General features: G+C 45.8%; 1 protein-coding gene across 1 annotated transcript; it reads left to right on the top strand.

Annotated features, from left to right (window-relative positions):
• The first annotated feature begins 2,512 nt into the window (after positions 1-2,512).
• On the top strand, positions 2,513-19,025 carry Pm20d2 (peptidase M20 domain containing 2). The gene is made up of 7 exons (XM_060373325.1): positions 2,513-3,062; positions 4,769-4,917; positions 6,136-6,278; positions 8,057-8,211; positions 10,643-10,778; positions 15,090-15,197; positions 15,406-19,025. Exons 1-7 carry the CDS (start codon positions 2,610-2,612, stop codon positions 15,558-15,560), a joined length of 1,299 nt encoding a protein of 432 aa, XP_060229308.1. The 5' UTR covers positions 2,513-2,609; the 3' UTR covers positions 15,561-19,025.
• Positions 19,026-25,617: the final 6,592 nt, after the last annotated feature.

The following is a 25,617-nucleotide window of genomic DNA, read 5'->3' as shown; positions in this document are numbered from 1 at the left end:
AAGGTCTGAGGATCTATAAAGTTGCATGGAGTTGAGATGTCTGCTTAGTCAATTGATGTCGTGTGACGGGTACTACTACCAGAGAGTCAGGGAGAATAACTAGCCAAAACTGTTTACTGTCACATAAGAAGGACACCGTAGTGTCCTTGCTGGGAAGAGACCCTGTGACCATGGCGACTCTTATAAAGGACAGCGTTTACTGGGGCTTGCTTACAGTTTCAGAGTTTTAGTCTATGCTCATCATGGCGGGAAGCATGGTGGCACACAGGAAGACACTGTGCTGGAGAAGTAGCTGAGAGTTTTGTATCCAGATCCACAGGCAGCAGGAGAAAGACACTGGGCCTGGCTGGGGCTTTTAAAACCCCACCCCCTCACCTCCCACCCCCCATGGTGGCATACTTCCTCCAGTAAGGTCACACCAATGACCAAGCATTCAAATGTAGGAGTCAACAGGGCCATTCTTATTCAAACCATAAGGGCAAGTGATGTATGCTGTTAGGTACTAGAAAATGAAACAAGAGTATGAAGGCTGGAAAGACACAAACATTCCACAAACCATCACAGTTATTAAAGATTCAAGAATGTAGGTTACCATGAACAAGAAAGCCTTGATGCCAAAAGTAGAAACTGAGCACATATGAATGTGTGGGCATACATACTCAGGAGGGCCTGGGCCCAGAATTACCTATCTTTCCACCACCTCAGATGACAACACTGTTGACTTATAGCAGGCAACCTAAAGCTTGGATTTAAAGTTTATACACAAGCCTGTCTGTAGTTGTTCCTGATGGGAGCAAACAGGATTTCCACTGCTTTTGGCAGAGTTGCTGCTGTAAAACTTATTCAAGATGAATGACTCTGTCCAATATGATGGAAATAGATGCGTTTATGAACTCAGATGTCTGTTTACACAGCAATCAAGTGTGTTGCTTAAACACTGTCTTCTGTATAATACTGTGCCCAGTACTTAGCAGGCTGGCTAATGTTGGATATTCATCTGTAAACTGAAGTGGTCATGTTAATAACCTCATAGGTTGGGAGGACTAAGTATTAACATTTAAAACATCCAGAAGAGCATTTGGTACAGAGGAAGTGCTCTTACTATTTTAACATTATTTTGTCTTTTAGCCAGTTCACTGAGCAAAATAATCTCAAGTCTCATAGATGCTTGAGGCTTTCCTGTAAGCTGTGTATTAAAGTTTATTAAGAAGAATGAAGCTGTGGCTGGAGAGATGTTTAGCCATTAAGAGTATGTGTTGTTCCTGTCAGAGGATCAAGCTCACAACCACATCTAACTCCAGTTCCAGGAGGTCTGATGTATTCTTCGACTTCCTCGGCCTTAGACACCCATGCTTGTGTTCACATGGTACACATGCCTATGTTCAGGCAAAACACTCACAATGACTCTGAAGATGAAAAACAGTGTTTTAAAACAGAGAAAATAGGCCATCCATGAATTTAACTTCACATTTACTGTGTCTAGAGGTGAGTCTCAGGGTGCTAACTAAGGACAGTGTTTTCACCTTAAGTGTGACATGGACTCTGGCACTGTTATGGTATAAACTAGCAAAAATTGATCACAATCTTCCTTCCTTCCTTCCTGAGACAGTTTACTCTGTGTAGCTCTGGCTGTCCTGGAATTCACTCTGTGGACCAAGATGGCCTTGAACTCAGAAATCTGCCTGCCTTCCTAGTGCTGGGATAAAAGGCATGGGCCACTTCACCAAGCTCCTTTGGACTCATTTTCAAAGGTACAATAGTCTTTTTACATGATTGGTTTCTTTTCTTTTTGTTGTTGTTGGTTTTTTTTTTGTTGTTTTTGTTTTGTTGTTTGTTGTTGTTGTTGTTGTTGTTTGAGACAGGATTTCACTATGTAGCCCTGGCTGTCCTAGAACTCACTCTGTGGACCAAACTGACCTCGAACTCAGATCCACCTGCCTCTGCCGCCCAAACGCTTGGGATTAAAGCATGCACTTTTTTTAAGCATTATATATTGTATCTTATTTGACCTAATTGTGGCAATTCAAGAGATGGTAGAATGGGAAGAACCGGCAGAACCTTTTAATACAAGAAATTCTCAGAACAATGGGGGCATCATCATAAATAACAAGTTTTCGAACTTGTGTCGCTCTGCAGGAAAAAGAGAGTATGACTTCTTGAATTTCTTCATCGGGTAACTTAGACCTGTTATGACAGAACACGAGCTGTGCAGATCGTGTTACTTGGGCTTATGTCAATCAAATTTTTAGATAAAACTTGTCAGATACAATTGCCCTACGGAGGACGAGCTGACAACCCTAGCTCCACGCCTGGCCTGAGGGCAGAGCTGCAGGACAACTCCTGGCATGGAGGGTTAAGTTGGGGTTTGGGTTGTGCGGTACAGTGGGCTTGGGGTGTTAGTTGGGGGTTGAAACGGGAGGAGGGGGGCTGGTTCCGAAGCCGTGGAGCGCCCTGGAGGACAGCTGAGCTTTGCCAAGGGCTGCCGAGGCGCCGAGCGTTGCCGAGGGCCGCCGAGCGTCGCCGAGGACTGGCAAGGCCTGCCGAGCGTTGCCGAGGGCCGCCGAGCGTAGCCGAGGGCCGCCTAGGCTAGAGCGAGGCTCGCCCTCGCCATGGGTCCCGTGGTGGAGCGGCCGGCCGAGCCGGGGACGAGCGGCGTGGCGGAGCTGGAGCTGCTGAAGCGGCGCGCCGCGGAGCGCATCGACGAGGCGGCCGAGCGCCTGGGCGCGCTGAGCCGCGCCATCTGGAGCGCGCCCGAGCTGGCCTACGAGGAGCACGGCGCGCACCGCGAGCTCACGCGCTTCTTCCAGCGCGAGCCGCCGGCCGCCTCGTGGGCGGTGCAGCCGCACTTCGCGCTCCCGACCGCCTTCCGCGCCGAGTGGGCGCCGCCCGGGGCCGCCGCCGCCGGGCCCCGCGCGCTGCGGCTCGCCTTCCTGTGCGAGTACGACGCGCTGCCCGCCCTGGGCCACGCCTGCGGCCACAACCTCATCGCCGAGGCCGGGGCGGCCGCCGCGCTCGGCCTGCGGGCTGCGCTAGAGAGCGCCGCCGCGCCGCCGCCCGTCACGGTGAGCCTCCCGGCCGAGCCGGCCACCCGGGCCGCCGCCGCGCGCCCCGGCCAGCTGTGTGCTCTCTGGTCTCTGGACGAAGTTGTAGACTCAGGGAAAAAACACTTTTTTTATTTGAGTGATTGGTATTTGCGTAGTACGTTTCAGTCCGTAGAACTACTGGACTTCTCAAACCTACCCAAGAGCAGAAACCACGGAGAAGCGAGCAGACAGTCCCTGCGTGCTTGGGTTCACCTAGAAGTGTTAACTTCTATTTCACAGCTTCAGCGGGCAGGAGAAGGTCGTGCTTGTCTGTCTTAGGCGGGTCTGAGCCCGTGTTTACTCTTTCAGGTGGTATACTCAATTCTGCGAGCCAAGAATCAACCTGTCAGTCAATCCGGTCACGCCCTTCCCGCCCCACCCCACACCTCCCCCAGTGGCAGTAACACTCTACAGCAGTTCATCTCTTGTGGCCCTTGCCCGTTAGCTACTTCCTCTTTTATTCCTCTCGGGGGTTTATTTTGTTTGTCTTGTCTTGTTTGAGGATATGGATGTGAGACCCAGAGCAGACAAGTTCTCAGCAGTTGGCAAGAGCCCATTAGATTCAGAGGAAGAAGCAGCTCAGTGGCCAGGCGTGGTAATACAGGCCAGGCGGATTTCTGTGAGTTCGAGGTCAGCCCGGTCTACATAAGAGCTCCAGAACAGTCATTATTACATAGATCCTGTCTCAAACAGCTCCCTCCCCTAAAAAAAGCAGCGCAATTTCAGATGCTTTATAAAGTTAAAAGTAAATAAAGCCAGACTTTGAGAACTATATCAACTTCTAATTTCAGGTGGTTGTTCTTACCCCAAAATGAAATATAAGTGGATTCCCGTTGCAAGCAAAGCCCTTTTCTTTAAACCCCAATCTGTTTCATTGTATTTTTATACATGACCTTGAGAGTACATTAATCTTATGCAGGTAATTTGTCTTTTTAAATTTTTCTTAAAGAAGTTAAGCTCAAATATCAAAGTAAAATGTTTATTCTGTAAAGTTCTCTTTTGTTTGATTAGGTGTTTGGTGACCATTAAATCTTCCTGGTTGAGCTGGTGGAATCGAATTAGTAAGTTGGTGTAACAGTTGGCGGTTTCTAACCATGGCAGTGAGATTGCATAATGCCCACCAATGAAAATGAATGAATGAAGACTTTTTAAGTGGTGTCTCAGCCAGGACAGCTATCTAAGATACCCCAGGAAGCCTGAAGCCTCGCTGGCATGATCCGGGCCACTTACCCACCTCACAGGGTTGTTGTGAGGGTAGCAGGCAGGCTTGCAAGGTCCTCGCCAGTGAAGCCTACAACTAACTATTATATACATATGCTAACAGGCTTAGCCATGGAGAAACCTTAAATTAACAGATAAGTCCTAGCAAATGTTGAAGAACCAAGTACATAGAATTCTACTTTTTCCCCCTTTGGACTTTGGTATAACTTAGTCTAAGTTGAGTTATAAAATTGGGGAAATCTTCCTAAAGCATTTCTAGCATGCATTTATATTAGTTTACTCAGACGATATAAATTAAAATGTGTGATTCTGCACCATGTATTTTTATTCACAGTACAAGTCTCGGACTATAACTTCTCTTCAGGGTTTAGGGACTTAAGTATACATTTTGACTGCACATGCGCTAACTCCTGTTAAATGTTTTCCTGCTGGGAGTCTCTATGCTAACATGAATCTCCTTGTAGGTAGTTGTCCTGGGAACCCCTGCAGAAGAAGACGGTGGCGGCAAAGTTGATTTAATTGAGGCAGGTGCCTTTAAAAACCTTGATGTTGTTTTTATGGCCCATCCATCTCAAGAGGATGCTGCCTACCTACCGGACGTAGCGGAGCACGAGTAAGTCAGCACACCGAAAGGAGCTTCCCAGTGGAAGACAGACTGAGGGCACTCAGCACTAGAGCAGTGAGGTGGCTGAGTGGGTAGGAAGGCCCTGTCACACAAGCCTGGTGACCCGAGTTCTAGCCCCAGAACCCGCACCAAAGTGGAGGGAACAGAGTTGGCCTTTGACCTTCACGGGTGGCCCGTTGCTGTGCACACCCCCTCCTCCATCACTCACAGGCAGAACTTAAAAAGCCAGACGCAAAACCTCTGCCTTTCTGCACTTAGTCAAGTGAGCTGCGCATGGTGCCACTGGCCTCCAGTCTCATTATCCGAGGCTCAGGCAGCCGGAGTCTGCGTTTGAGGCCAGGGCGGGCTGGGCAGGAAGACCCCGTGAACTGAGTGATGAGCTGCTTGGTTGGAGTAACTTTTGGCAAGCCTCTTCTAATCATGATCTGTTATTCCAGTCCTGGTTGAACTATTAAAGGAGGGCCTAAACAGGGATGCTAAAACACCTGTGTTCCCTCTTACTCTGACTTCTGGAAAACAGCAGTCTTTTGATAAGGAAGTGTCTTCCAAGGGCAGTTTGATTAGCTTTGGAAAGAAAGCACTTCTTCATGCTGATCTTTTGGTTTTATGGAACTGGCAGATGCTACTCTTGTATCTAGAAGGATGTGTCGTTGAATTGGCGTGAGTTTTTAACCACAAATAACAGTTGTAGTCTGGTTAATGGTCCATTCCCAGGAGCCACTGCTGGGCTCCTCTGCTGGGCTGTGTCTGCTCATTTCTGTAGTAGCTGGGATGGTGGATGTGGTAATAGAACCATCACTGCAGTGTCGCTGTGCTCAGGAACTTCACCTCCCTGAGCCCCAGCGGGCCTTGTTTTCAGAAGGTAGACATTCATTCTTACCAACTTGGAACTGGTAGTGTGAGAGCAGAGCTGTGGCTCTGTAGTGAAGAACTGCTGCTGCTGCTCCTTGTTTTGCTCCCAGCTCCTCTGTCAGGCAGCTCACAGCTGCCTGTAACTTCGGGGTTCCTCTCTCTCTCTCTCTCTCTCTCTCTCTCACACACACACACACACACACACACACACGTGTGGGTGCGCCACACCCTCCTTCTCAGCTCTGTATTCACGTGTACATGCTCATACACAAACACACAGGAACACCCACAGCTAATGCATTTTCTTAGTGATCCTGGAGACAGTAACTCTCAGTGGTTTGTTTTGTGTCCTAGTGTGACGGTGAAGTACTATGGAAAGGCATCTCACGCGGCTGCGTACCCTTGGGAGGGAGTGAATGCCTTGGACGCTGCAGTCCTCGCCTATAACAACCTCTCTGCATTAAGACAGCAGATGAAACCATCATGGAGAGTGCACGGTAGTCTCGCTAAATATTTCTCTAGTAAATGGCACTTACTATATTTCAGTGCAGTAAAATTATGTAATAGTAGTTTGTTTTTATTATTAATTGGGGGTTGGAAGCCAGGCAGTGGTTGTACATAACTGTAATCCTAGCACTCAAGGGACAGAGGCAGGTGGATCTCTGAGTTCAGGGTCAGTTGGTCTACAGAGTTCCAGAACAGCCAGGGCTACACAGAGAAACCCTATCTTGAAAAACCAAAAATGCTGGGTTCTAGCACTGCCTAAAAACCTGTCATGTGCCATACACTAGAATTCTTGTACTTGGAATCAGAAGTTCAAGATCATCCTCAACAGCACAAGGGCAGCCTGGGGTCAGTGAGATTCACTAGCACCTCCTTTAAAATCCCGTGTATGTAAGTAGAGTCCACCGTCTTCTCCTGCCCCTTCTGGGCTAGGCATGAACTCCCACACCAATTTACAATTCCTCCTTCCCCTTTGCCTCTCCCCCTCTCCCTTCCTTTCTTTCTTCCCTTAGTTTATTTCTTTATGATCTAGGAAATTGTGCTTTAATATATTTAATTCTAAAGAATACTTTACTCAATTTTGCTGTATGCTGAAATCAGTTTGTAATTGTACTTTGCAAGTTTATTGTCATAATTTTCTTTTCTGGTGGAGGTAGCAGATGGTCTGAGATAGCCCTCACTGTGTAGTCCAGGCTGCCCTTAAATTTAAGCAGTTCTTCCGTGTCAGCCTCCCAAGTACTGGGATTACAGGCCTGATCTAGCTTGCCCTAATTTCCCCAAAAGGGATAGGAGTGGAAAGTTTTTAACTAGATGGTGGAGAAATCAAATTTATTTTCCTTCTCCTCCTCTTCCTTCTCTTCCTCCTTCTTCCTTCTCTTCTCCTCTTTTTCCTTTTTTTTTTTTTTATGTTTACAATGAGGTCTCATGTAACCCAGGCTGTGTAGCCAAAGATTGCCTTGAACTCTTAATCCTTTCAAGTACTGAGATTATAGAGTTGCACAACCAGCTAGAGTTAGGTTCTAGGTGTCTCTTTTTATTGTTAATAGGAACAAATAAGTCTCCGTTTTGTGTCACAAATGTGTGTCTTGATAGTTTCTAGGACTTAGGGGTCTTTGTTCTGCTTTTTTTCTATACATGATTGTAGCCAAAAGGCTGAGAGGTGACTGTAGTAGTCTCTAATTGGTGTGAAAATTATTTTTCTACTGCTGTCATTTAAAATATTCATAGGGGTTTTCAAACATAATGGTAGTTACAGAGCCTCACTCCATTGTTGAAGATTATGTCAAAAGTTTATCAAATTGCACAGCTGGAATAAAGCCTACGGAGATGAATTTCCTCCAGAAAGTTTAAGACACTGTTTGGTTTTTGTGGTTACATAATTCTGTATTTCTTTATAATCTAGATTATGATCTCCCTCCTCACCTCCTTTCTTTCTTCTTCCTCCTCCTCTTTCTATCCTCCTCCTTTTCTTCTTTTTCTTTCATGTTCTGGGAATTAAACCCAGAACCTCACACATGCTAGGAAGGTGCTCTGTTGTTGAACTTTACTCGTAGCCCAAATTTAATTCCTTAATGTTGACTAGATCCCTTAGAATAAAGTGCTTATAGACAGTTTTCCTTTATTAGCTGGGAAGTAGCAGCTCTCTGTGGAAGAAATCTTTGTTTATCAGTGAAGCTGATGAGGATAAATTATGTCCCTTTTTATACTGACTGCAAAACTTTCTTTAAGCAAATCATCAAATATAACTTGAGTAATTTGATTCTTTTTATAGGTATAATAAAAAATGGTGGTGTAAAACCCAATATCATCCCCTCTTACTCGGAATTAATCTATTATTTCCGTGCACCCTCAATGAAAGAGCTTCAAGTTCTGACAAAAAAGGCGGAAGATTCCTTCAGAGCTGCAGCTTTGGCTACAGGCTGCACAGTAAGAGCTTTTCAAATTAATTATGGGCTCAGCTGCGTGTGGGCGGTGGTGGTTCAGTTGCTGCATTGAAGCCGACCTTGGCTCTTTTTTCATGTGGTGATTTTGTGTGGGTAGCAGTGCTGGGGATCTGCCTGGGGCCTTGCCCTCACTGGTGATGTCTTGAACCTGCAAAGTGAGTTGGTTACATATTTAATGTGAAATCCTGAACATGTTTAAAGTGAAAGCATTTAATGCTTAGGTATTTCTTCAATGTCTGCAATAGAGAATGCTGCAGGTCACCTTACTTAGCAGTAGCTGGAGAACTTAGCATAACACTGTGCTAGTGCTTCCTCCTTTTCATATCACTTTGGGTCGTTCCCACGGGAGGCATTTTATGATAACACTTACATATCTCTTTGTCAAAGGTGTCATGTAAATGTGTCCATCGGCTGGAGTGGAAGTTACGATAGACTCAGAACAAAGGAGATTTGGTTGACTAGAACTGTAGTCAGAAACATTTCATGATCAGGCATGTGCTCTCCCACATGGGGTGGGGTTTACGGTTACATGCAGTTTCAACACTGCGGAACCTGGTCGGAGAGACAAGATCTTAGATGTCATTTTTAGGGAGACAAGATCCTTGAGTCTCTTGGCCATTAGAAACAGTGCCTCTGGGCTCTCCCTGGAAGCAGGGACAGCAATGGGATTTCTCCAGGTTTCTGTGGGGACAGATGACGTAACGTCTGTGGGAGGGCCCAGCCCAGCCTTCCTTTTGTTCTGCCCGTTGTCTAGCAGCATTCACATGGCAGTGGCGTTTCAGCAGTTGCTCTCATAGTGAGCACTTTTTGTCTTAAGAGTAGAATGGACAGTGTTGGGAGGAACAGAGCAGTTAAGAAAGTTTCCGGGTGGGGGCAATAGCTTAGCTTGGCAAACACAAAACCCTGGATTCAGTTTCCAGTTGGTGGGACGGGATGAGAAAGTTTCCTGGAATGCTGTAGACCTGAGCTTTGAAGGATGATCCTACGTCCAGATATGTGAGCAATAGAGACCTTGGGCAGGTGTTGGGAAGATAATATATAAACCTCATCTTGTGTTGTGAACAGATAGATACATGGACAAGTGTAGGAGTAAGGACATTTGCAAAGAGATTCAGTGGACAGCTGTAAAGACCCCACAATCCAGGGGACTAAACCCTTATCTCCTTATAACTATAAACAATTCAAATATTTAAAAGTTAAATACATGAACTATTATTAGCTAATATTTCAGTGTATTCCCTAAGCTAGGGCTTAGGGGCTGGAGAAATGGCTCCATCAGCAAAACACTCGCTCTGCCAGCTGAGGACCGAGTTTGAGCTCCAGAATCCACTTTTAAAAGGCAGGTGCAGGGCTTGAGAGATGGCTCGGAGGTTAAGAGCACTGGCTGCTCTTCCAAGGGTCCTGAGTTCAATTCCCAGTTCTGGCATGCAAGTGTTACATGTAAGCAAAACACTGTATATATAATAAATAAAATTTAAAAAAAAAAAGCAGGTGCAGTGGTATGCACTTGTAGTCCCAGCTGTGGGGAGGCAGAGGCAGGCAGGTTTCTGCCTCCCTAGCCAGCCAGCCTCGCTCATTTGGTGAATGCCAGGTGAAAGGAGGGAGAGGCCCTATCTGAAAACCAAAGAATGTGGGCTCCTGAGGAAAGGCAGCTGAGCACATTTTCTCATCTTCCACATGCCTGTACACACACAACAATAAACATACAGTTTATTGTTGTGTTTAAATCCATATTTCACCAGTTTATAATTCGGCTGATTTGTAAGATGATTGCCATTGTTCCTGCCTTATGTGCTGCCAAGAATAGAAGAGATTTAATGTCTGCTGTTTGATGATTAGCTTGTGTTTTTTGAAAACAGAACCTAGTAAGGGCACTTCCGTCGTCACATAGAGGCTGCTTCTGTGTTTTCATGTACTTGCATCAGTAAGCAAGGCCGCTCAAGCCTGCCTCACTGAAGCGTCTGTGTTCTCTGAGAATCCCTTTGAAATGAGGCTGAGCTATGAGGGACAGTTCTGTGATGGTTCATTTTTTCCTTTTGGAGACTGCAATCTAGAGCAGTGTCCATCAGAGTGGTTTGGGACACCTGCGTAAGAATTGCTTGGAGGTTCAGGTTTTTAAAGTTCCTGGGCACTCCCTATGCCGTTTTTAGGTGAGTGAAGGCGACACTTGGTCCTCAGAATGGAGTTTGGTGACAGTCTATGGTGTGGTGCTAGTGGAACGGAGCAAATGGGGTAGGAGGACCCATACCTAACATTATAGTGCATTTTCTTAAGGTAAGAGCTTTGTGAGAGTCTATGTGTACAATGGAAAGTGACCATTCTAAAACTTTGTGATGTTAGAAACCATCATTGTTTTGGAGTCAATAAATTTGAGTTTTTAAATCTCAAGCTTTGTTTTGTAATTTTTTTATTAGGTAGAAATTAAAAGTGAAGCACACGATTATTACAATGTTATTCCCAATAAGACACTGTGCAGTGCATATATGGAAAATGGAAAGAAGCTGGGAATGGAATTCATTTCAGAAGACGCAGTGTTGAATGGCCCTTCAGGTAACTAAGCTGCCATAGGCCGAGCTGTTTGAGCAAAAGGAATGCCAGCTTAGGGTAACAGTCTTAAGAGGTGAGGAGAGCTGTGCCTTTCAGGCGGGGTCTTGTGTAGCCCACACTGGCCTCAGACTCCAGAAGTAGCTGACACTGACCTTGAGCTTGCCCGTCCTGCTTCCCCTCCCCAAATGCAGGAATTATAAGTCCATGCCACCACACCTGGGGTTTATGGGGTACTGGAGATTGACCACAGGCTTCGTGCATATTAAGCGAGCACTCTGCCAACCCTGATGGTTTTTAATGTGTATGAATGTTCCATATGGATATGCTATGTGTATGTGCATGCCATTTGCTTGCCTAGTGCCCTTGGAAGCCAGCAGAGGGCGCCGTGTTCTCTGGAACTGGAGTTCCATATAGGCAGTTGGGCGCTGCCATGTGGGTGCTGAGAAGCAGCCTGGGTGCTCTGCAGAAGCAGCAGCTCCTAACTGCTGGGCCTTGCATCTCACTGGTGATGTTCTTAATGGCATTCCTTCACACTCAGGTTACTGGCAAGAAACTGATGCATTCTAAAGGGAGTGGAGAATGTCACAATAGCAGTCGATGCTTTAAAAAATGGTCAGTCTGCTAGGAGTATTCTAAATATTTCTAGTGTTTAAATTTAATTCTACAGGCTGGGAGATGGCTCAGAGATTAAGAACACTGGCTGTTCTTCCAGAGGTCCTGAGTTCAATTCCCAGCAACCACATGGTGGCTCATAACCATCTATAATGAGATCTGGTGTGCAGGCAGAATGCCATATAAATAATAAATAAATCTTTAAAAAAATTAATTCTACTTTTTTCCTTGTGATGCTGGGGAACAAACCCAAAGCCCAGTGCTAAGCAGCCTTTACTTCTAACCATTAAATAAGCTACTAAAATGGGAAACAAAATTTTAATTTACTTCAGTTTATCACAGTAAGCAAGTATTTAGTGATCTGGTGTATTTTCAGGTTCTAAGGAGTAAAACCATCATACAGTTTAGTTATATTTGGGATTTATTTATTTATTGAGACTAGGTCTTACCTTATGCTGTCTAGGCTGGCCTTTGCCTTGTGGTCCTCCTGCTTGAGGCTCTCAGTTTCTGGGATTACAAGTGTGTGCTACCACATCTAGCTGTGACTGTATGTGTGTGTACCATGTGGGTACAGGGACCCTTGGAGGTCAGAGGGGTCATCGGATCTTGGAACTACAGTACAGGTGATTATGAGCTGCCATGTGGGTGCACTCTCACACACTTAGCCATCTCTCTATCTCTGTCTTTAAAGTTTTTATTTACTATTATGTGTATGTGAGTGCATGGAGTGTATGTGTGTGTGTGGTTGTACATGTCACAACATGCCTTTAATTCTAGGACTAGGAAGGCAAAGGCAGGCAGATATCTGTGAGTGCAAGCCAGCCTGTTCTACATAGTGAGCTCCAGGACAGCCAGGACTACTACCTAGTGAGATCCTGTCTCAAAAAAAAAAAAAGAAAGAAGAAAAGGAGGAGGGAAAAGAGGAAGAAGGAGGAAGAGGAAGAGAAAGAAGCTTTAAGTGAAAGTAGAATCGATGCAAACAGATTTTTATGAGAAAACTTGAGTAAATGAAAAAGAAAAAGAAGCTGCACAAGGTTCAGGAAAGAGGGTAAGAATTCAGAGGCCCCTTCCTGGAAAGAGCTGGGTTGCTCATAAGCTGACCATGCAGATTAGTGCAGCCTCGGATTAGGACACTTCCATGGGTGTGAGTCAAGCTGGGGACTTCTGAGTAACATCAGCGGGATGTACGTGGGCCTCCACGTCCTCACTCACACCCACTCACGTACGTACATTCAAGCGCAGGTGTTTTGAGACAGGATCCTGTGTAACCCAGGCTGCTTGAGTTTGTCGTGTCACTGAGGGTGACCCCGATCATTTCCTCATGTGTGCTAGAATCATTAGAGGCATGGCACCATGTTTGGTTTATGCAGTGCTGGGGATCAGACCCCGGGCTTCACATGTGCTCTCCGCCAGCTTTCCTCCAAGCCCGTGCTGGGAACTACGTTAATGGTAGTATTCTGGCTGTAGCACAGGGTTGCAGTAAGATGTCACCATTGGGGGATGTAGGATAGGAGATATATGGACTTCAATCGCTTCCACATAAAAGAACAAAAGGATAATGTCATCAGATTCGTCCTCACAACCTCTAGCAAAGTCTGACTGCAGAAGTGGAGGTAGTGAGCAGGAGTGCCCACTGGGGCTTTCTCTCCACAGCCCAGCTGCCTGTGGCTGAACTTCCAGGCTCTCCTTCCTGCTGCCGTGTTCATATCATGGAGGACCAACAGCACCGTCTCTTGGAATGACTGACCTTCTAGCTACCCCCAAGGACACAGTCCCCTTACTTACATGTGGGCTGCTGTACAGTCATGGTTCAGGGAGTCAGCACATCCTCAGACAGGGACACATGGGTCTGAAACGGGGTGGTGGGCAACCATGCCTCCAGAGCCAGCTTCTCAGTGAGCTCAGTTTCCCACTGCACAAGAATGCTTAGAGTGTATCATCAGAAACAGTGATGATACTGTTTTTTACAGTGTCTTTTACAGTGCCCCAAATCCTAACCTCCATCCGCTTGTGCCATCTAACTAGCTACGGGACCTTTAATGTCTGTAAGACTTGGCTTCTTCCTGAGTAAAGCGACAACTATTCAAATAGGAATGAGAAACCTGGGTGTAATGTATACAACTGTGATCCCAGTACTGGAAGTTGAGACAGGATCACAAGGTCAAGGCTATCCTGTGCTACATATCAAGCCCATGTCTTAATAAACAAAAGGACACACCGTAAAATTTAAAAATGTAAATGAAGATGTATAAGAAGTTCTTAGAGTTTGAAACAGTAATTCCTGTTGCTGTTGGATGCACGCTTTGATGTCCTTTCCTTGCTTTTACCCTTGTGTAGTTTAACAACCTGTTTAACCTATCATTAAGCATTTAGTAAATAGCCACTGAATTAGCATAAAGCTTTTGCTTGTATGATTCATTCAACAATGTTAGCATTTATCTTGTGACAGTCTGGGTGTGTGGCAATTTGAAATACTATTTTTTGACTAATGTATTAGTAAAAGACATTAGTGGAATAACCCAATAAGAAAGAAGCTAGAACTAAAAGGTGATACAGTGCATCCATCCTGTGAGAGCCTCCCCTGGAGAAGTCGACCTTACCAGGGCACTGAGATAAGGCTTGTTCAGGGAATGGTAGATAATAGGGAAACAGCAGGGCTGGGACTGTGGCTCAGTGCTTGCCCAGCATGCATGAAGCTCTGGGTTCCACCCCCAGCATGGCATAAAGTGCGTATAGTGGTACCTGGTATAGTTCCAGTGCTTGGGAGAGAGGAGCAGGAGATCAGAGAAAGTCTGAATTTGAAGCCAGCCAGGGCCACATGATACTTTGTCTCAAAAAAAAAAAAAAAAAAAGGAAGAAGAAGAAAGAAAGGGAGAGGAGGAGGGAGGGAGGGAGGGAGGGAGGGAGGGAAGAAAGGAAGGAAGGAAGGAAGGAAGGAAGGAAGGAAGGAAAATAGGAACATAAAAACAAAAGAACAGTACCTGCAGAAGTCCTGTGGGGCTGAGGAGCTTGGTGGATGTCCAGAGCAGGTGCTGTGGAGGACTTTAGGTCAGACAGCTGAGTGGTGTCGGACTCTGTAGACATTGCAAAATAATTGACAAATACCGTAGGTTCTGCTGGACAGATTGGGAGAGTGTTCCTTATTGGCCCAAGCAGGGCAGCTGTTGGTGAAGAAAGCATGGTTCTGAGCTGTTTGAGAGGAAGCAGAACAGGATGATACTGAGTTTGATTCTAGCTGTGTTGAGTATGTCCGCCTAAGGCATGTATGAAGGAGCAGTCAGGTGGGCAGTAAGATGTATAAGCAAGAGGGTTAGAGGAGAGCCAACATACATTTTCAGTTGCTAATCTGAAGCAGTTAATAGTGAAAAGTCTGATGATGTATTGTAATATGTGGAAGGAGGAAAGGACTGGCACCAAGTCTCAAGGAGCCATTTTCTCACAGCTTGTAGCCCTGAGACAGAGGAGGAGTCTTCAGGCCACAGGGGGATACTAGTGGGGCTAGCTTTGTGGCTGGGCAAGGACAGCTCTGCAGGTCCCACAGCTTGGCCATGGGAGAGATAGATGGGAGTGAGCATGAGCACCAGCAGACAGCACCCCCGGAAGTTTGCCCAGAGAGCCAAGACCAAGCACAGAATTCTAATTACAGCTTTACCATTCAGAATACTTAACCAAACACCCCTTTCTTCCTTTTTATTTTCCAAGGCTCTACTGATTTTGGAAATGTCAGTTTTGTGGTTCCTGGGATTCATCCGTATTTTTACATTGGGACGGATGCCCTGAATCACACGGAACAATACACAGAAGCTGCAGGTGAGCGTGAGCTGTGGGTCTTCACGGGTCTCTTCCTCTTTTCCCTGGGTGCTGCTCTTCAGCCTGCTGTTCTAACACTTCTTCAGAAACTACTGTATTGTGCTCAGAAGTTGGAAGGGCAGTTTCAGTGCTGAGAGGCAACCTGAGAATCAGTTGGTGCGTTTTAATATATGTGGAGGTATTTTATTTTAGTTTATTCACTTTTCAGGATCACAAGAAGCTCAGCCGTACACTCTGAGGACTGCCAAGGCTCTGGCAATGACTGCCCTGGACGTCATCTTTAAGCCTGACTTGCTGGAAGCAGTCAGAGAGGAGTTTAAGTTGAAACTTGGAGAAGAACAGCTTTTAAATACAAAAACATAGAGGAATGACTTAGGGACTTCTCAGGAAACATTGTTTGTTTGCCTTTTTTTTTTTTCAGTGAAAGAGAGCATGGGTATTTTTCAGTGTTGGTAAGTGAGGACAGGATCTGGCAAAAACTAATTCATGTTTAGACTTAATGGAGTTTGTGATAGTTGAGGCATTCTTATGCAGTGCCATCTCTTACGTTGGATGACTCATGATACTGTAACGTGGTAGTGGTTTGTAAGTGTATCTGTTGTATACTGTTACCAGTCCCACAGGTTTCAGAGCTTAGCACTCAGGCGCCCTGTGGCTCAGTAGTGAATGTCTCCTCAGCAGTTTACTTAGGGAGTTTAAGTCCGGCTCTATCTGTTTTAGTCGAGAGAAAAACTTAAGATAAACATGTACTTATGGGGCGGATCTAGAATCTCCAGTTCAACAAACTAGCTTTACTTTTAACATTTTAAAACCAGAGAATGATCCTTATTTGTAATTACTCCAAGAATTTGGCATAGGAGCAGTGGACATAACAGTAGGACAGGGTGTTGCGAGGTAGCCCAGGGTTTTGCTGGAGAGGCAGAGGACTGCTGCTGGGTGCGCTCTGTTCTGCCCTGGCTCACTACCCAGAAGCAGCAGCCCCTCAGAAACCTCCCTGAGCCCCAGGCTGGCCCAGTAGTAATGGGAGCCTGTGGCCCCGGAAAGGAAGCTCTGCAGCCCCATGCTGGGACTTGGTTAGGCTCCCTACCGCCGGTTCTCTGGACATCAGCTCACCCTCTGCCTTTCTGTCATCAGAGCATGTGTGGAACTACAAAAAAGAGTTCTTGTTATGAGAAAGCCGGAAATCTGAAACATGTCAGTGGTTGTCAATAAAAATCACTGTCAACAGCAACTCTAGAAACAAGAGGCACAGTGATCTGGACTGTTCCCAACAGGGGTGTCCTTTGAAACAAGCCTGGTTGTGCTCCCCGCACCGTGCCCCGCACGTCCTCAGCCTTTCCGCTGTGCACACCACCCTTTCTGTCTTCATGGCACCCTGTGACTGGGTATTCACAACCAACTTCATCAATAAGATGAATTTTCCATATGCATTTTCCATAAAGAGGTAGTATCAATGAAAACTTCAGTCAAAAATAAGACACGTCAGAGATGTGGTGTATATTAATGGAGTTAGTCTCCTAAACAAGTTCTATGTTTCTCACATCCTCAGGAACAGGTTGTTAGCTGGTTTGTTTGGTTTTGGTTCTTGCAGGACTGGATGTTGAGACCAGGGCTCTCGCACTGAGCTGCATCCCCAGCCGGGGACAGGGCACACTGGTTTGCTAACCAAATGCTTGGCAACATTCTAGAACAGCTGTCGTTACTGATATAGCTCACGCTCTGCAGGTCGTCACAGCTGTGTGTCCTGTGTTTGGTTTACTATTTTTAAAGTAAAATTCAATATTACTCATGTATAAACAATGTGTAAACATGTATAACATGTAAAAGCAATGTCACCTCTAAATAAGAAAGGGAAGGCTCTGTTTTTCCTTTCTATTGTTTCTTGGTGGAGATTACTGTAGTTTTACATGGGGCCTTGCTTGCTGTTCTGCGCAGACTGGCCTCAGACTGGCCAGCTTATCTGAGTACTGGATGGCAGAGATGTGCCACTGTGCCCAGCTTTATCTCTTTGTTCTCAAGAGATGAATGCCTGTTTTTACAAAGTTGATGTGACTTAAATGTGGAGTGCTGTATGTTGATTTTGAAGGATGCAACCATATTTTCTCCCAGTGTCAATTTGATGAGACTTTTATCATTGAATAATTCTGTAATTAAATGTGTTTTTGCACTAGATTCTGTATTTGAAGTTAGGGTCTGTGGGGAGTGTTTCAAACTTTTCCTCTCCAGCATAGTTGCCAGCTTTTGAATACTTCCTGCCACTTGGAATCATGAAAGATCAGACAGCTTTCTTGTGGCTCACGATCACAAGGTAAGTTTTCATCTTGTGGTGTGAGCTTCCTTGTGACGCCTAGAGTAGAAAAGGGAAGTTAGTGTCACTTTTCTCCAGTACACAAAACTGGACCCATTTCCTCAAAAGCTTAGGCTGCTTCATAGAAAGGTGAAATTATAAGACTTTAAAATCTTGGCTTAGTTTCTGACAGTTGTCCGTTAGTGGACCTGATGAGTTTTTGTTGTGTTTTTATCTCCCAGTGACTTACAGCCTTGCATCGCTTACAGCGTGTACCGAAAGCCTTGGCTTCAGCTGCCAGCTAGGGACTGTGTTAAATCAATAGACTGTCGAGGAGGCTGCACTGACGTTAAATGTACTTACAGTCTGAAAGTGTATTCTCTCTGCCAGCCTAGCCTTAAGGAAGCTTGAATATAGGACCTGCACAGTGTGTGTGTGTTGTATGGAGAGAGAATGTGCCTGGGGATGGAACCCAAATCGAGCTATGAAATTCCTTCGTTACACACGTGCCTGCCATGTGCGCAGGGCTGGAAGGAGATTCTGCTCAGCGTTTTAGTGAGTCTGAGATTTGACTGACCTGCCCAGAGGAGGCCGGGTGTGCAGTTCTCTGCTCGGGTCATGCCACTCAAAAAGGTTTGGAGCATTTTGGGTTTGAGGTTATGTACGTTCATCCTGTACTGTTTACTAGTAAGTTGCTGTGTGTTTTATGAGGATAGCTAATGGTTAGTTTGCCTTCGAATATATTTGAGCTGATTTTTAGTCGTAACAGATTTTCCAGTCTGGGGCAAAGTAGACGCTGCGCGTTGTTATGAGGATGTGTAAACGTAAGAAATGATCCCACACTTCCCCAGGTGTTGAGCGGCACAGTTTCGTTGTTTTTGCTGTGGTTGTTGTCTTTAAACGGTTGTAGTCTCAGCATTTGAGTGGTACACAGAAAGCCCTTCTGGTTGGTGGCACCTGCTCCCAAGGATAGTTCATATGAACCACACTGTGTGTGTGTGGGGGGGGGGCGTCCAAAAACTGTCTTGGCAATTTTTGAAGAAGGGCTTTTAAAATACTTTAAAATAATGTGAGTCACTTCGATCTGTTTAAACAGAAGAAATTTGATGTGAGGTCCTTTTTTAAAATATGGTTGTCTCACTTTATAACATTTTTTTAAAGGAAAAAAAAACCCTTGTGATGGTTTTGTACTTTTTGCCTGAAGCAATCTTCTGGAACATGCCCCACATCATCAGGGTGAATTCTGCTGATGACTGTAATCCTTGTAGCAGTCAGCAGTCTCTAGTCATCTATAAGGCAGGATGAGCTACTTTGCTTACTTCTTCAGGCCTTTTGTGGTCTATGGCATATGGTGTGTTTGGGTATGTAAGAGGTTAGTATTTTCAAATAAGCAATCTCTGCTTATCATGATTATAATAATTTTGTAGCATTTTTAAAGATGCATATTAAAGTTTATAGAAAAATTAAAATGTCTGTGTATTTATGTAATAGCACTTATTTTAATGACATATATATCAAAATAAAGATTTCGTAAAGACCAAGTTGAAATGAGTGTCTTCTCTCAGAAATTGAAAACTGGACACCTCTGTAATAGCCGAGTCCATACTTACAGCGTCACACTTGGCTTTCAGTGTACGGGAAACTCCATCTTCACTAGACAATAATTCAAAACACATTTCAGGTCTTCCCAAAGCATAAAGATCTCATATGAGAAAAACAAGTATTCACGGGCCTTTCTGTGAATCTCTTGCTTATAAAATAGAACTCTTAGGGTTTCATGACCAGAAGCAGCCAGAGGAGGAAAGGGTTACAGCCCACAGCCCACTGTCCAGGGAAGTCAGGGCAGGACTTGGAAGCAGGAGCTGAGGCCATGGTGGAGTGCTGCTTTCTGGCTTGCTCAGCCTGCTTTCTTAACTATCTGGGACCAGCAGCGCAGGGGTGGTGTCTCCCACATCAATAAAAAGAATGTAACAGGCCAGTCTGGTGGGGGCATTGTCACAAAGATCTCCTCTGCCCAGATAACTCTAATGTGTCAAGTTGTCATAAAACTGGCCAGCATAAGAGCTCCAGATTTTCTAAATTAAGGTTTGTCTTTTTAAGACTGAGCCTACTGTGTAGCCCAGGCTGGTCTTCAACTCACTATACTTCCTCCGCTGCCCAGTGTCTAAGGTTATAGGCCTGTGTCTCCAAGCCCACCCTATCCTGTTACTTCTTATGTTTGGCTCAAGCATGATTTTTTCCAATTCATTATTCAGGATTGGACAAAAAATGTAGGATGTGTCATATTTTCTTAAGTGACATCACAGAGTTGCCAAGATGGCCAAGTGGGCAAAACACGTGCCCTTCAAGCCTCTCCCCAGAACTGACTCTACAGAGTTGTTCTCTGGCCTCCACACAAATGCCCACAACTCATGTATCACACACAACAGTAATGAAACTTTAAACTAGAAAGGGAATTCCCAAAGCTGGCCTTCAGTTGACTATGCAGCTGAGCCAGGCCTTGAACTGCCTTCACTTGGGGTTACAGATGGACACCACCATAGCTAGAATACAAAGCAAAGATGCCCTTTTTTTTTCCTTTTAATTCATACAGTGTGTTTTGATCATGTTTCACCTCCCTCAGGTCCTTCCCACGTGCCTGCCCATCCAACTCCATGCCTTCTTCTCTTTCTTTAGAAAACAAACAGGCAAATTTGAAAAAATAATAAAATGAAAACACAAGAAACCCATTCACAGAAAAACAAAACCCTTAAAACCACAAAATCAGAAACTATAATATTTAAGCAAAAGACTGCTAAGATTTTTTTTTTCAAATGCCAAAACAAAAAACAATATGAGACATAAAAGTTAGAAACCACCATTGGGTTCACTTTGTGCTGGCCACCCACTGTGGGGTGCAGGGCCTGCCCTTGAGTATGGTCAGTATGCCGAGGGAGAGTCCACTGATGAAAACTAATTTCTCCTTTGCAGCTGGCTGTCAGTTGGAGATAGCTTCTTTGTTAGGGAGCTTGTGTCCTCTTCCCCCTCTTGGCACTGGGATCCCAGCTGGCATGAACTTGTGCAAGCCTTGTGTGTGAGTCTCTGTGAGGTCATGCATATCAGTCCTTTTCTGTCTAGAACTCATGGTTTCCTTAGCGTCATCCATCACCTCTGACTTACAGTCTTTCTTCTTTCTTCCGTGTAATCCCTGAACCCTGAGGGGAGAAGTTTGATGAAGACATCCTGTTGGGTCTGATCTCGCTCTGCACATTGTCCAATTATGGATCACTGTGTAAGTTCCTGTCTTCTGTAAGATAAAGCCTGTCTGAGGGTGCTGATGGAGACACTGATCTATGGGCATAGCCGATCGTTGTTCTCACTCATCCCGTTGCTGTGCTCCTTTAAGAGATGACAGATTTGGTTTTCCCCTAGTCCTGTGGCCTATCCGGTCTCAGGTTCTTGGCCACTGGAGCAATAGAAGATATTGGTTCCATCTCTTGGAGTGGGCCTTAGAGCCAAAACTGGTTGGTTACTCCCACAACATTTGTGCCGCTAGTCCCCCAGCATGTCATGTCCACGGGCCACCACTGTAAGCCTCAGGTTGTGCAGCTGGGTTGTCGATTACTTTTCTGACAATGCAGAGTACCAGGACTACTCAGTGGGGGTGAAGTCTGTAGTTAGGTACCAGCTTGACCTTCTGTGTTCAATGAGATATGTAAGCCAAGCATATGTAATCCTGAGGCTACAGTACGATATGTAATCCCGAGATTACGATGAAGGCACTGTAACTTAAAAGGCTCGTTGCAGTTTGTATCTGCAGTCTCCCCCAAAAGCCACATCTTAAGGGCTTGGTCTTCACTGGGGTAAGATGGCGATATACCACTTTCCACCCATGACTGTTGCCAAGGAATTGAAGTCAAATTCAAGATTCGGCAGAATTAGGGGGCTCAGAGCTCTGCTGCTCCAAGGTGCCCATGCTGGCATTCTGTGAAGGTTTGTTTGGGGCAGTTCAGGGCTCAGAGCCGGAACAGAGAAACTGAAAAGCAGGCAGACTAGTTCTGAATGCCATCCCCCGATGCTCAGGAGCGTGATCTCATGGCTGAATGGAGGCTTCTTGCATACTGTATACAGTTGAGCATGTATGAAGCAGGTAGCTGGCCGAGGAGCAGGAGGAAGCATCTTGCCTGCAGCATTCCTTGGGCAGGTGGCAGCAGTCCTCCCAGGGGATTAGAGAGAATTCTGAGGGAACAGTTCACGCAGCAGGATATGTAGGAGAGTCTGTAGCTTGCAGAGTGCAGTGGACTCTTTGTGATGTAGGCCCAAGCGGAATACCCATGTTACTGTGGTCATGTCCATGAAGGCGCCTCGGAACCCGAGCCCTTCTTCATGTCTCTGCTTCCCAGCTGCCACGAGCACACAGAGCCATGTGCTTGTCATGATAAACCAGGCTGCACAGTCGCAAAGAGAAAGGCCAAGCCACCATGGCGGAAACTAGAACCAAAATGAACCCTTCCCTACTGATTACCCTCAGATATTTTACCGAGGTGACAGCAAGCTAACAGCTTGTTTTCAGTGTGGTGAATATAAAAAAAAAAAAAAAAAAAAAAAAAAATGGAGTGATTCTTAGACATAAAGAATGAAATGTATGTATGTGTGTGTGTGTACTCTGTGCTCCCACACATTTGTGGAGGCCAGAGAGGGTGTCAGGCAACCTGTTTTATCAGCTTCATCCTTAAAGTCAGGCTCTTTCACAGACCCCAGGGCAAGGCTGCTGGTCAGCAAGCACACCAGTGACTCCTTTTGCTGATCCCACAGTGATGGAGTTACAAATGCAGGCATGTGACCATACCTGGCCTTTTACGTGAGTGCTGGGGGTTTGAACTCAGGTCTTTACACTTGCATAGCGAGTACTCTTATCTGCTGGGTCATCTCTCCAGTCCCCTGATTTTTTTAGGTCTGAAGTATACCTTTGGGTCGTGATCATTTAAGAGAGACAGAGACAGGGAGACACAGAGAGATACAGAGAAAGAGAGAAAGAAAGAAAGAAAGAAAGAGAGAGAGAGAGAGAGAGAGAGAAAGAAAGAAAGAAAGAAAGAAAGAAAGAAAGAAAGAAAGAAAGAAAAAAAGAAAGAAGGAAGGAAGGAAGGAAGGAAGGAAGGAAGGAAGGAAGGAAGGAAGGAGAAATGAAGAAAAGCAAAGCAAAGAAATACACATTTGTGAGTGTGTGTAGAACACAGTACATATTGTGCAACAGACTTCCTGGGGAGATGCAAACAGACAACTGCATACCCCAGATGGGGAACCAATGACATTCCAAAGAGAGGATGCCATCAAAGTCCAATGGGCCAACTGATGGGTTTTATTGTGGTCACATATAGGAGCAGAAATGACTTGAAGACAGCTGCATCACTGAAAGCCCACACCAGCACGGGCGGCAGCTCACAAAAGCTGGGGACCTGGAGCACACTGCACAGTAGACAGGCAGCTCAACAGGTTGGAGAGTGGCTTCCCAGGGAGCTGATCTGGTGTCTACTTCTTTGAGACAGCTTGGCTGGTCGAGCCTCTTCTAGACTGCTTGTCTGAGAAGCTAGGTACCTCAGCTTATCTTAAAGGGTCTTTTAAGCAGCTGGCCTGGTCTGTGTCTCTTTCAGGTGGCACTTCTTACAGTTTATATATGCTTGGGGCAGAAAGGGCCTTGTGTATCCTTTCAGCTTCAGTAATTTCCTGTGCCTATTGAATAGCTTACTTTGTGACCTTAACCAGCATTCTCTCTTCAGGTTGGAATGATTTACCTCTCTTTAGAACATTGTATGTCTTAATAATGGGTTTCCATCTAAGATAGACAGGAAACTGCTACGCAGCACATATGGAGGCCAGAAGCAAATCCTCTCCTACCTTGTTGAGGCAGGGTCTTTCGTTGTTTCTCCACTTGTGTCCTCCAGGCTAGCTGGCCCCCAAACTTCCAGGTCCCTTTCATGTGTACCTCTTAGTGCAGCCCCAGCATCAGCCCAGCCTTGGGAATCTGAGGTGTGTTGCGTGAGTAGAGAAGGACTGTCTTGAGAGTCACCTGCCAAGAAGTAAGGGAAGGTGCTGTGCTGGCTAACCGTCGTGTTAGCAGGACCTAGAATCCACTAAGACATGCCTTTGCTTGGTCTACGAGAGCATTTCACAGAGCAGATTAACTAAGGAACAAGTCCCTTCCCCAGACTGGGAGCTGCAGCCTACATATAAAGAGATCCAAGTGAAAGGCCATCTTGCCTGCCTGCCTATGTTCTTGCTGGTAAGAACATTGTGTCCATCACTGCTGCTGCCGCTGCTGCCCTGCCCCAGTAGCAGAGGCCACCATAATTCGCCGGGAGTCTCCCTGGCCTCCAGTGCCCAGTTGGGACTGCAGTGGCATGTAGTTTATGGACAGAGCAGCTAGCAGGTTCCTACCCTCTCCAGCTTACAGGTGACCATTGACGCGATTGCTTTGCTCCTGTTGTATAAGCCATCCCGGTGCTCTTGTTTTATTATGCACATTCTGTCCCTTTCCTCTCAAGAACCCTGCCTAATGCAGGCATGATGATGCCTAGAGAGCAGAAAGGGTCTCCTTTATTTAACAGCTGAGATCCCTCTGCTTTCTCCTCATTTCTTAAGAGTTTGGAGGGACTTCTGCCAGGGACTCAGAGCTTCACCATCTCTTCCTCCAGACCCCGTCCCGCAGTCTCAACCTTAGCTCTGCAAGAGAACACTTGCTACAGACTTCCCTGGCTCCTGCCCTCCTCTACTGTGCATCCTGCAGATCTGTCCCTCCTAGCCTCCTTCCCCCACTTCCATCCCCCAAGTCCAGCCGGTACACCCTGCTAACCCAAAGGCCACTCCTTCCAGGGAAACAGGTGACTGCAGTTCATCTCCTCTCCTGCTGCCCCTTCAGTCCCAGCCCTCTCAGTGCCATCCCCAGCTCTGCCGCAGACCTACTGTGGTCTCCCTTTCCTCTCTGACTTTATCCCAGTGGATTGCAAAGATCTTCTCCAACCTTCCACCTACCGACTCATCCCAGTATTCCAGCCTCCAACACCAGCAGACATTCCCTGAGCTTCAGAGCCTCAGGACACACCAGCAGAGCAGCCAGGGAAACAGATAAGCTAACTGAAGACCTTCATTCCTCCCTCCTCTCCTCCAAACCCAATCCCCGAGTCACATCCCTATCTGAGACCGCAGCCCTCCTCCCTCTGCTCACATCTCCTATGGATCCCACAGACCTTCCCTTCCCAACCTCCCTCTCCCCATTTGTTGCTTTATCCCAGCCACCAACCCTAGCACATACTCCCTGCTAACCCACAGCCTACTCCTACCAGAGAAGTAGGTAGGCTGTCTGTACTTCCCCCTCTTCTTCTGTTCCTCTAGATCCGGCTCCCCAGAGCTATAGCAGACCTTCTAGAGTGACCTCTCTTCATTGTCTCCCCACATTCCAAGGAAACTAAGCAGATCTCAGTGGAACCCTCTGCTCTCCTCCCTCCTGTGAACCCCTAGTCTACCCCCATTTCTAAATGTCAGTTCCTGGTGCCCAGAAACACATTTTACCTGGAACTGCCAGTAGCCACAGCTATGAGGTCCAAAGAAAATTTTCTACCAGGTGCCGCACAGCCATCATACTCTCTGAATATCTAGGGAGGAAACCAAAACAAAGGAACAAACACCCACCCAACAAAGACAAATCCAGCAACCAGTACCTAGATCTATGGACATGAAAATCCCAGATTCCCAGACACCAGTGTAAAAATACAAACAGTAATAGCCAGAAAAATATGTCTCCACTGAAGCCCAGGTATCCTGCCATGGCAGGCCCTGAACACTCCAACAAGCTGAAGCACAAGACAACCAAAACCTTAAAACTGCCTGTATCTCATGGGACTTTCTCCAGAATTGACCACGTACTTGGATACAGAGCAAGTCTCGAAAGATACAAGAACATTGAAATAACTCACTGGTTCCTGTCAGACCACCATGGGTTAAAGCTGGATATCCACAACAGAAACAAACTCATGGAAACTGAAAAACTCTGCCAAATGAAAAATGGGTCAAAACAGAAATAAAGAAATTGAAGACTTTCTAGAATTCAATGAAAATCAACATACAGCACATTCAAACTTACGGGACATAATGGAAACA

Source organism: Meriones unguiculatus, chromosome 20, assembly GCF_030254825.1.
Source record: "Meriones unguiculatus strain TT.TT164.6M chromosome 20, Bangor_MerUng_6.1, whole genome shotgun sequence".
NCBI classification, from domain to species: domain Eukaryota; kingdom Metazoa; phylum Chordata; class Mammalia; order Rodentia; family Muridae; genus Meriones; species Meriones unguiculatus.
The sequence above is the reverse complement of the archived record's forward strand: the minus strand, read 5'-3'. Positions and strand labels throughout refer to the sequence as shown.

What these genes read in the sequence shown, in the direction of transcription:
- Pm20d2 (XM_060373325.1), top strand. Translation starts at nt 2,610, where the DNA reads ATGGGTCCCGTGGTGGAGCGGCCGGCCGAGCCGGGGACGAGCGGCGTG. An exon ending in AGTGTTGAATGGCCCTTCAG is followed by an intron (nt 10,779 to 15,089) that starts GTAACTAAGCTG and finishes TTATTTTCCAAG; the next exon opens with GCTCTACTGATTTTGGAAAT. An exon ending in ACAATACACAGAAGCTGCAG is followed by an intron (nt 15,198 to 15,405) that starts GTGAGCGTGAGC and finishes TTCACTTTTCAG; the next exon opens with GATCACAAGAAGCTCAGCCG.